At 64.2% G+C, this 11,202-nt stretch overlaps 1 protein-coding gene across 1 annotated transcript in view; it reads right to left on the minus strand.

Moving 5' to 3' along the window:
• Positions 1-11,060, minus strand: part of FMNL1 (formin like 1) — a 17,604-nt gene extending 6,544 nt beyond the window's left edge. The window contains exons 1-15 of the mRNA XM_042021555.1: positions 5,372-11,060; positions 5,047-5,130; positions 4,885-4,958; positions 4,248-4,331; positions 3,900-4,034; positions 2,967-3,092; positions 2,614-2,722; positions 2,314-2,390; positions 2,128-2,221; positions 1,729-1,803; positions 1,080-1,190; positions 859-1,008; positions 666-767; positions 321-558; positions 42-113 (exon numbers count right to left, since the gene is read on the minus strand). Coding sequence (XP_041877489.1) covers positions 42-113; positions 321-558; positions 666-767; positions 859-1,008; positions 1,080-1,190; positions 1,729-1,803; positions 2,128-2,221; positions 2,314-2,390; positions 2,614-2,722; positions 2,967-3,092; positions 3,900-4,034; positions 4,248-4,331; positions 4,885-4,958; positions 5,047-5,130; positions 5,372-5,593 — 1,753 coding nt within the window. The 5' untranslated portion in view covers positions 5,594-11,060. The remainder of the gene's footprint in view (positions 1-41; positions 114-320; positions 559-665; positions 768-858; positions 1,009-1,079; positions 1,191-1,728; positions 1,804-2,127; positions 2,222-2,313; positions 2,391-2,613; positions 2,723-2,966; positions 3,093-3,899; positions 4,035-4,247; positions 4,332-4,884; positions 4,959-5,046; positions 5,131-5,371) is intronic.
• Positions 11,061-11,202: the final 142 nt, after the last annotated feature.

Genomic DNA, 11,202 nt, shown 5'->3' on the forward strand with positions numbered 1-11,202 from the left:
TGCTCCGGCTCTGGCTCCAGCCCCCCCGCCCCCACCAGCACCTGCTGGCCCCCCGCCCCCACCCCCTCCACCCCCCGGTGCCCCCGGGGGGGCTGGAGCCAGAGCCGGAGCATCTGCAAGGGAAAGAAGAGGTGGGTGAGACGGTGACACAGCAGGGCACGGTGCCACCGCCACGCTCCCTCTGCCACCGCATTATCCTGAGCCCCTGGGCACATCCCCACACCCCCGCCTCGGTTTCTGTGCCCAGAGACTCGCTGCCACCCCTGCTTTGTGCCAGGTGTCCCCGCCGGGACGGGGACATCCCCTTGCACCCGCGGTACCTGTGCAGGAGGCGGTGGTGTCGGCGGTGGCAGTGGCCTCTCCAGAAACCACGGGGGCTGCGGGGGTTTCTATGACAACGGGGACAATCTCGATGGCGACGTCTCCGTCGGGCCCACGCAGGATCTGCACCAACCCCTTCTCCTCGAGCTCCGCCAGCCGCCGCTCCAGCGCCAGCCTGTAGCACTCCTGGGGCTGCGGGGACGGCGGGCTGGGCGGCCGCGGGGGGCTCAGCTGCTCCTGGAGAGGTGACAACGCCCCGCAGGTCACCGGTGTCCCACTGCACCCCTCAGTCCCCGGTCCCTCAGCCCCAGCCTTCCCTCAGCACCGCGGCGCCCCTGGCTCACCCGCAGCGCCTCCAGCTCCCGCCGCGCCTGGCTCAGCTGCTTCTCCAGCTCCGCTATCTTGGCCATGGAGTCGTTCTCCGCATCCTGCAGCTTCTCCGTCAACTGTGGGGGACGAGGCGCCGCCGCTCAGCCCCGTCCTCATCCCTCCCTCGGGGCTTGCGTCAGCGGCTCTGCCCACGCGCCCACGGCCCACCTGGCTGACGTGCTCCTGCAGCTCCTCCATGTGCTCCAGCACCGCCGTCTTGGTCTCCGAGTCCTCCAGCATGGCCCCCACGTCGAAGACGTTGTCCAGGTAGGCTTGGATCTGCACCTGCAGCTTGTCGCTCTCGGTGAGGCGCAGAGTCTGCCGAGGGACATCCGGGGTCACCATCAGCACTGGCAGCACCCCCGGCACCCCCCCTCGGGGTCACCCACCTCCAGGTACTGGTCCAGCCCCAGGTGGGTGAACTCGTACTGCAGGAACACGCGGAAGTTCATGTTCTCCACCGAGTGCACCACGATGTTGATGAACTGCATGCAGGCCACCTGCGGGGACACGGCTCAGCGCGGCCACAGGCACAGCACAGGGGCAGGGTGGCCCATGGGGACACTGCCCTGGGGGCTGCATGGGGGGTTGGTGGCCCGCAGGGACACGGTGCCCCTGGGGAGTGCATGGTGGTTTGCACAGTCCTGGGGACATGGTGGCCTGGGGACAGCACCTTGGCCTTGGGGACATGATGGCCTGGGGACAGTTCGGTGGCTTAGAAGCCCTTGGGGACACAAAGCCCTTGGGGACAGTGTGGTGGCTTAGAAGCCCCTGGGGACAGCAGAACAGCCTGGCAGCCCTTGGACACGGCAGCCCTTGGGACATGCCACCCCCAGGACAGCAGGGTGGCTCAGCAGCCCTTGAGGACATGGTGGCCTGGGGAGAGTTTGGTGGCTCAGCATCCCTTGTGGCATGCTGGCACGGGGACAGTGTGGTGGCTTAGGGGCTCTTGGGGCATAATGGCCTGGGCACAGTGCAGCAGCCTGGGTGACATGATGCCCTGGGGACAGCAAAGCACGAGCGCCAGCAGCCACTCACCATGAAGTCGATGTTGGTGTCCTCGTTTCGGAAATATTCCATCAGCTTCTCGAAGCGGTTCTTCTCCCCGCAGACCTGGAGGGGAGCAGGGGGCTGAAGGCCATGGAGGACATGGCCAGGGGACACCCAGGAGGGTGGCAGGACAGGAGGTCCCTGTTGGTGACATCATCCCAACCCTGACTGGTGCTGCCAGGCACCCAGCCCAGCTGGGACATAGCCCTGGGGACACAGGCTGGCATGGGGACATCAAGCTCAGTGACTGGAACATCCCTAAGTGAGCCAGAGATTGGCATTTTGAGGATGGCACAGGGCTCTGCCACACACAGGGAAACTGAGGCACAAACCCAGCTGGAGCACAGATGTTCATGTGGGGACTGGGTGTCCCTGCTGGGGGCTCACCTCCTTGAAGTTGTCAAAGGCAGCCAGGATGATGTCGTGGCCACCTCGGACCAGGCAGACGGCGGCCAGCAGCTCCAGCACCAGAGCCTTGGTTCTGCAGGAACACGCGGTGTGAGGGGGTTGGGGCCATGGGGCTGGCGAGGGGACGGGGGGACAAGGGACAGCAGGGGACAGGGCAGCTCCTACCTGGCACTCTTGTTGTTGAGGCTCAGGGTGATCTCGTTGACACAGGCTGGGTGGTTCATCACCAGGCTGAAGCCAGACTTGGGGAGGGGAAAGGAGCATTAATGGCATCGCGTGTCCCCCTGGAGACACTCCAGGACCTTGGGACACCCCCATGCCACGTCCCCACCAGACAGGAGGTTGGATGAGGACATCTCAGAGCCAGGGGATGCAGACCCGGTCCCACCCCGAAGCTGCCACCACAGGCGCGGGGGATCCCGGGGGAGCCCCGGGAGGATCCCCGCGGATGCCGCCCACTCGCACCTGGTAGTTCATGATGGCGCGGAGGCACATGATGCACACATGGACATCGTCCTTCTGGCTGACGAGCCGCGAGTTGCGCAGCGTCTTCCTGCTGTGCGAGGGGTTCAGCCTGGGCGGGGAGAGCGCGGCTCAGCGGGGCCCGGGGCTGCCGCGGGCGCAGCGCAAAGCGGGGAGGGGACAGCGCATGGGGGTGGCAGCGGGGGCGGGGGGACACCGAGGTACCCGGGCGGCCGCACCCCACGGGAGAAACCCCCGTGTCCGTGTCCATCTAGAAGCCCTCGGGCGGGGGGGTGATGTGGGGTGGGACGGGATTTGGGGCCCCCTCGTGCACACGGGTGGTCTCGGAGGCTCACCGGGGCGGGCAGGAGCTGCCGGGTGACCTGGGGGCACTGTCCCCATCGCTGCCTGGGGCACCGCAGGGGACGCTGGGGTGGACGTGGCGGAGGAGGGTGTGGATGTGCTGGTTCGAGAGGCAGCAGCTGGAGGCGCGTTAGAGCCTGCAGGACAGGAGGGAGAAACGGGGCTCCCGCGCCGCCCCGGGGACACCCGGCCTCGGGGACAAGGGATGGGACCCCCTGCGGGTGCCACGTCCCTCCTGACCTGTCTCTGGGGCTGGGAGGGACACCCCGGCTCCTCCAGAGCTGCTGGCAGGCGGCGAGGGACCCCCGCGGTCCCCGGGGTGCCACGTTACAGCTCCTGGGGCGACCGCGGTGGGGTGTCCCTGGGACCCCCCGCCCACCGGGGATGCTCCGCAGGCCCTGTCCCCAATACCGGTGACCAGCAGCGGGGTCCCGTGGGGTGTCCCCGTCCCGCCAGTGCCCCGTCACCTACCGTCAGCGCGTCCCCGGCAGCGTGCAAGAGAAGAGCGGGGTTAGACGGGGCTGCGGGCGAGCGGCACCAAGCGAGAGCCACCAGCCACCAGGACCGGCTTCGGGGGACACAGGCCCGTCCCTCCGCCCCGAGTTTAAACCAGGGGGCTGCGATTTGCTCTCCCAAAATCTCCAACACCCCCAATTTTTGTGTGTTCCTGGGGTTTAACCAGAGCACCCCAGGACGGTCTCAGTGCCAGGGTGGGGACACGGATCCAGCCCAGCCCCTGGGGGCACACAGGGGGATGCGGCTTTGGCCCTACCCTTAAACCAGCAATGGGCACCCATTTTTAGGACCGAGCCTGCGTCTCCCTGCCAAGCCCCTCTCCAAGCGCGGCGCGGCCGGGGGTGCAGCGAGGCAAGAGCGGGGACATGGCACAGGGACAGGGGACAGTTGGGGACGGGACCACACGTTACCTTACAGTGAGGGGCCTCATTTTGGAGGAGCCCTGGGTGGGGGACGAGGAGGTGCTTTTGTTCAGGTCCTCCAGCGACCGCTCCTTGCCCTTGTCAGAGCCGGGGCTGCTGTTCTCTGTGCTCTCCATGTCATACCTGGTGGCCCGTGGGGACATGGGGACGGGTGAGATGTGGCACCCCAATACGGGCAGATGCCCCTCAGGGATGTCGGGGATGTTCTGCTCAGCCCCAGCCATGGAGCATCGCCCTGATGACAAGGGAGGGCACCCCCAGGGACCCCCCAGCCCCGCTGAGCCCCAGGGGAGGCTGATCCCAGCCTTGGGGACGGGGCACCCGGTGGAGACCTACGCGACGGAGCACTGGGCAAAGGCGAGGTACTCCAGCAGCACGTCCAGCCCCTTGTTCTCCTCGTTGAGGAACTCCTGGACCCAGCTGGAGGGTGCAGAGGGTTAGTGGGCTCTGCCAACCCTCACATTCTCTCTCCCCACGCCCTCAGACCCTCGGTGGAGCCACCCCCTGGTCAGAGCTCCCCAGCAAGGGTGGAACACGCTGGGGACATGAGGTGGCGCCATGAGCTGGCATTTCTCTGAGGCCAGGTGAGTGCCATGGTGACCCTGATATATGGGGGACACAGCCCAAGGGCTCTCCTGTCACCACTGCCACCGCTGCCACTGCTGCCACCACTGCCACCACAGGACAGCCTGGCCCTGGGGACCATGGGCACCCACCACCCCACAAGGGGTCAGGACACCCAGGGTGGGGGCAGGGTCCCTCCTGGCACCCAGGGGGTACCAGAGACCCAATATGGGGTTCAGACCCCACAGCACCCCCATCTGCCTCAGCACCCTCAGCCCCCCCAGGAGGGCAGGATGGGGCCACAGCCTCCACATCCTGCTGTCACCCTCCAGCCAGAGCCAGCAGCACGTCCATCCCCACCCCGGAGACAGTGGCAGTGGCTGGGTGGCAGTGCCACCCCCACCCTTACCCGATGTAGTTGGTCCTCAGGGAAATCTCCAGCTCCCGGAGCACCTGCGTGGACTCCTGCACTCGTCTCTTGAACTGTGGGACAGGGACAGCCGTTGGCACCGTGCCTGTGCCCAGCGTGGGATGGGGACCAGGGGACCGGGGTGCAACGGGGACCCCTCACCTTCCTGCTGACACCGCCCGTGTCCAAGTAGCTCTTCAGCTTCTGGATGTAGGCGGACGGAGGGTTTTTCACCTGGAAACGCTCCTGCGAGCCCCAGAGAGAGGCTGAAACTGGGCCACCTGCTGTGGCACGGGGACATGCCACTGTCCCCACAGCAGCCACAGTGTCCCTGTCCCCACCCCAACCGCATCAATGCTTAATGAGGTTAATAAGGTGTTGTGTCAGTAATGAGATGGATGTCAGTGCTTGGTACAGCCAGATTGATGCCACGAGTGGCACTTGGGGACAGGGACAGCACTGGGGATGCTGTGAGCTTGGACCTCACCTGGTCACAGATTAGCTCCCACTTCTTCTCGTTGTCGTACTGGTTGAGCAGCTTCATCTTGTCCGGGGGCAGGTTCATGGAATTCTGTGGGTGAAGGGTGTCAGCACTGGGGGTCACCCCAAAAACACCCCTGGGGCTGTAGCAGCCCTTGCTCACCCAGCACTGGGTGTCCTTGCTCAGTAGTGGGACAGGGGGACACCAGTGGGACATGGGGATACCCATAGAAGGATGGGGATGTTGGTGGGAGAATGGGGACACCACTGGTGGGACATGAAGATTCCAGTGAGAAGATGGGGACAGTAGTGGGACAGTGGGAACAGTGGTGGGGAAATGAGAACAGCATTCTCAGGATGGGGACACTGGTGGATGATGAGGACAACAGCGGGAGGTTGGGAACATCACTATGATGATGATGTGAGCATGCCATGGACTCATCAGCAATGTCCCCACCTGAGGGTCCCCAAGGGGAGGGCAGGAGGTGTTGGTGGGGGACAAGAGGAAGAACTGGACACATCCATCCATGTCATGAGTGCACCCTGTGCCCGGCCTCAGCCAGCCCAGTCCTGGCAGGGCCACATGGGGTGAGGGATGGGGACACTGACTGGTGACACGGCTGAGGGAGCCCAGGCCATGCTGGAGGGGTCACCCCCGAGTCCCCCCCACCACAGATGCAGGATGAGCCCGTCTGAGGAAACCAGTGTTTATTAAGAGACGATGATGTCAGGGCCTGGCGTGTCCCCACGTCTCTCTGTGCCACCGTTGCACAACCCCAGCCCCCACGGCTGCCCCAGGACGTGACGCGGTTTCCGCTCTCGGCACCAGGCGCTGCCGAAACCGCTCCTGCCGTGAGCGGGGTGCAGCTCCCGCCTCTGAGCTGCTCTGCTCAGGGACCCCATGGGGTGACCTTCATGGGACACCCACCATGGCCTGGGCCAGGCTGCCGCTCAGCTCGGCTCACGGGTGATTTATTTTGCTAAAAGATCCAATTTCTGGTGCTCCAGCTCACCTGGAGAGCACCTGCAGGCTGGCACGATGGCACGTGGAGCAATGCACAGCCCCAAGTCACCCCTAAATCCCAGTCTTGGGGTTCCCTGATGAGGAGGATGGGGACGTGGCGTGCATGCCGTGCTGGAACAACCACATCCTTGGAGGAAGGCATCTCCCAGGGCTTTGGCTGCCCACAGAAGAGCAGGTCCAAGGGGAGAGGTGCCGCTGTGGTGGGCAAGAACAGGAACCTCTCCACCACCTCCAGGGAGGACCTGTCAAGCTGCTTTCACAGGAAGCCAAAACCAGGAGCTGTGGGTGGGGAGGATCTGGGTTTGTCTGGGGCTGGCTGGCACAGAGAGCTGGGCAGGGGGTACAGTCAGGCTGCAGGGTCAGAAATGGCCTCACTGTGAAGCCACTGGAGCTGCTGGGGGGATTCTGGGATGGGCAAGGTGACAGCAGCACCTGGGTGTCCCCATTGCTGGTCCCTGAGCTGCCATCCTTGGGATGGATGAGGGTCAGACCAAGAGACAGCGCTGTGCCAAGAGGGACCACGCACCCAAACACCCCACCCAGGGCTCCACCAGCACCCTGGCACCCTCCGTGGGACCCTGTTGGGTGCCCTCAGCGGAGAGGGGAGGGTGGCACCGGCCACGTGGAGCAGCTTGAAGCCATCACGTGGGACCCGGACAAAGCAGGACCCTGCGCTGACGGTGGGACAGGACCCAGCACGAGGGTGGGGCAGGGGACGCTGGGCTGTCCCTGTGGAGGTGGCTCTGCCCGAGCCCCTCGGTCCCTCCCTTGCGGGCAGGATGTGGCACAGGTCAGGTACAAACTGGGTGGTGGCTGAGTCCCGAGTGGGCTTGTGGTGCCGGGGAGGAAGCGGCTCCGCTGAGGAGCCTCAGCCGGCAGCACAAAGGAACCGGTTCTCATTTCCTGCCGCGGAGCGGGGACCGGCGGTGTGGGAGGTGGGGCAGGGTGGGTGATGTGGGGCTGGGTGGGTGATGTACAGAGCAGCAGCCAAGCACCCCAGAGAAGAAGGACTTAGTCCTCCTCCTCTTCCTCCTTCGGAGACAAGGATGGAGGAGCCACAGGGACTTGTCCCCAGCAGCCACATCCCTCATCCAGCACCCAGCACCCTCATCCCACCCCTGCCCGGGGCTTCCCAGCAGCCTCATAGCCCACCACGTCACTGAGTGGGTGCCACCAAATGTCCCCCAACAACCGGCTGTGACTCAAAGTGCCACAGAGCCTGCGGTGCCATCCCAGCCATGCCCAGCACCAGGATGAGGCTGGCTGGGACCCAACACCAGCTGTGGGGTGAGCCAGGCCAGCCCTACACTCAAACCAAGGGCAGGGCAGGTGAAGCAGCACCAACATCGTTTTTGGGTACAAAACAAGCTTTTCCTATCATGGCTGCCAGGGACGGAGCTATTTTGGATGTCAGACACCTCTTTTTGTTCCACACGTGAGCGGGCAGCACCGAGCGGAGCCGAGCTGAGCTGAGCACAGAATGTTCCGGCATCCTCCAGGGAAGTGTTTGTGCTGCAAACCCCGACAGGCTGAGTGTGAACCGGGCTGAACCCTGGGAGCCGTTTCTGGGGCACGGGGGATGCGCGTCCACAGAGAGGGGATGGAAAGCCTTGGCAGCACATGGGATGGGACAACATTTCAGTCAGCCAGCGGGCACTGAATCCTGCCCCAGGGAAGGGGACAGGGCAGGCAACTGCCCCAGATGGCGGCTTAGGGGCTCTCTCCAGCTGCAGGAGGACCAACATCTCCAGGTGCCCGGGTGGCTGACGGACCGCGCCACTCCTGGGATGCTCCATCCCTCATGGCCACGGAGCACCCCTGGGGTGGTTTGGGACATGCTCAGTCCTGCAGTGCCAGCCGTCCCATGGTGTCCCCTCCAGTGCCCCCTGACTGCCACTGGACTTGTCCTCCTGCCTCTTCCCAGGGCTCAGTGCAAGGCACAGAGCAGGACCAGGGCTCCCCGACCTCCCTCATGCAGCAAACTGGGCCAGGGGATGCTCCCAGGACCAGTCCATCCCATCAGGGACTCCCTGGATCCAGCCAGGCCCCAAACCCACCAAGTGTCAGCAGGGACAGCCGGTGGAGGAGCAGACCTGTCCCCAGGATGGCCGGGGGAGCAGCGGGAGCGGGCTGGGGTGAGCGGCCGCTGCCGCCTGCGGCTTCAGCTCTATTTTAAGAACAAGCAGAAGCTGCTGTAGCTCAAGTCGGGGAGAGGAGCCTGATCCCATCACTGTGCCCTCATCCCTGCTGGGTGCCCACCCTGCACTGGGATGTCCTCCTGGTTCACCTGGGGCTGGATCCAGCAGCACAGGGGGGCTCCTGCACCAGGACACTCTCCAGTCCCTGATCCAGCAGCTCTTGGCTCACAGGCCACTTCCCTCCCTGCCAGGGCACACGTCCCCCATGGGGACACCCTATTGCAGCCCCACATACCCCAGCCAGCCTTGGCCACTGGGCTGGAACCGGGCTGGGGATGGATCCAGCAGGAAGCTGAGGACCAGTTTCGTTTCCTGCTTGAGCCGAGGCCGACTCTGTGGCCAGGGCTCGCTGGTGACCCATCCTGCTGCTGGGGCCAACAACACATCTGCAAACATCTGCAAACATCTGCAATGGTGACATTGGCCTTGCACTCCCCCCAGGTTCTGGGAGAAGAGGCAGCAAAGCCCCCACCAGGAAAAGCTCCCGGCTGGAGCAGCCCCAGCCCCAGCCCCAGTCAGCTGCTGTTTGATTTTGACTCCACCACACCTCAACTCACAATTCCACTTTTTATGTTCCCAGTTAATGCCTCTTGACATGCAAAGGGGGAAAATCCCCACTGCTCCAAGCAGGAGTCTCTGAGCATCCCTACCCCAGCAGCAAAGATGCTCCTCCTCTGCTCCATCCCAAAAATCCACCTCGTCATATCCCAAACCACTTGGCACGGGGCAACCCTCCCATCACTCTGCCAAAGCGGCATCTGCCACAGTGCCCCAGCTGGGAAGGAGCCAATTTTGGAGAACAAAGTTTTGGGTAACTAAATTCCCATGTCTTGGCACAGAATGGGCGTATCCATCCCCTCCTGGCAGCAATTTGGATCCCCTAGGCTCATCCCTGGGCTTTTCTGCCAAGGCTTTGCACCACCAGCTCTTGCAATTTGGGATGTCCAGTCCAAAACTGATTTGCCCTGAGCTCTCATGGCATCACTGTAACCATGGCAACATGTGAGGTCTGGATTGTGTCCCGCCAGGAGATTCCCAGCTCATCACCACCTGCTCCATCACTGAGCTCACCAGCTCAGGAGCTGGAAAAGTTGAAGCCAGAGTCAGGGGACGTGTTTGTGGTGGGCGAGGGCAGAGGGACCCCCTGTCCCCATCCCCCCGGGGTGCCGCTGCTCCCACAGCCCTGAGAATGGGGAAGGGACGCTGCGAAAGGAGGAAGCGGGATTGGGACAGCCGGTTTCACAAGACACCCGCTTCCCGTCTGGGCATATCCAACCCCCTGGGTGCTCCCTTCTCCTGGAAAAGGGCTTTCCCTTGGGATGAAGGCAGAGAAGGTGCTGCTGAGGGCCTAAAGTGGTGCTTTCCCCTTTTCTGACCAGTTTTTGTCTTAGGATTTCCAAGCTGCTGGACCCAGCCCAGCAGAAAGTACCTCTTCCTGGGGCCTCGCAGCGGAAGCACCCCGAGGTCTCTTCCTGCCACCGCTGCTGTGACACCCGGAGCCATCACAGGCACCACCACCCCACCCAGCCACCTGCCACCACGGGTGCCCCACGGCAAACCCCTCCTTGGGATTTCGGGGGTCCCACGGGGGTCCCACCAGGCAGAGCCCCTCAGTATCATCCCCCTGCAGCTGCAGTGGCTCCAGCTGCAATGATCCCGAAATAATCCCATAAACTCCACGAGATAAAAAAACTCCCGAGAAATTTGTGCTCAGGGCTGGGATGGGGGACCCCACAGAGCAGATCCCAGCGGATCCAACCGAGCAGATCCCGGTGTGGCGGCATCCTGGAAGCTGCGCCCGCGGCTGCTCCCGGCGCGGGATCGGCAAAGCGGCTCCATCTCCCGCCAGGGGCTCAGGGGATTAAAGCAGCATTTTTTTTTTCTCTGAGCGTTTTTGGAGAGGGCAGGGATAGAGGCTGGAGCGGGTGGCGCGGTGGCGGGAGCCGGCCCTCCTGGCGCGAAGGTCACGGCCGGCCCACCCCGCTCAAGGACGGAGGGAGCGAGCGGGAGCAGCTCTCCCGCAGTTCCGAGTGTTTCCAGGAGCTGCCATCCATCCCACGGGAACGCGGCGCCGGCATCGCCCGCTGCCCACCCCGCGGGAAGCCGGGAGCGGTGCCGGGGGGCATCCCCGGCTCCGGGGGGGAGGAGGAGGAGGAGGAGGAGGTGAGCGAAGCATCGCCATCCGCAGCACCGGCTGCCTGCGGCGCGCTCCGGCCCTGCCGCCGATCCCGCCATGGCGGAGCCCGCCCGGGGTCCGAGACTCGGGGTCACCCCAAGAATTTGGGGGCCGGATCCCCCCAAGGTGAGAGCGATGAGGGGAGGGGGAGCGGCTGGAGGTCATCCCGGGGCAGGGCTGAGCGTCCCCGGGGAAACGAGGTGAGAGCGGGGCGGTCACGGTTATGAATAAGATTATCAATTAAATAATAAATCAAATAATTAATAGAAGGATGAAATAGTAACAATCCCATCATTATAATGACGGTAACGGAGGTAACGCTGCCAATGATGCTGATGCCGGTAGGGATGCTGAGAGATCCCCCGGCGGGTCCGGGCCCCCCGCAGCGGCTCCCCCCCGTCCCCCCCGCTGTGTCCGGCCCCCTCCCCGCCGGACCCCCC

This window comes from Corvus kubaryi, unplaced genomic scaffold (genome assembly GCF_017639235.1).
Source record: "Corvus kubaryi isolate FWS band 111438036 unplaced genomic scaffold, C.kubaryi_AGA036_p1.0 37152, whole genome shotgun sequence".
NCBI lineage: Eukaryota > Metazoa > Chordata > Aves > Passeriformes > Corvidae > Corvus > Corvus kubaryi.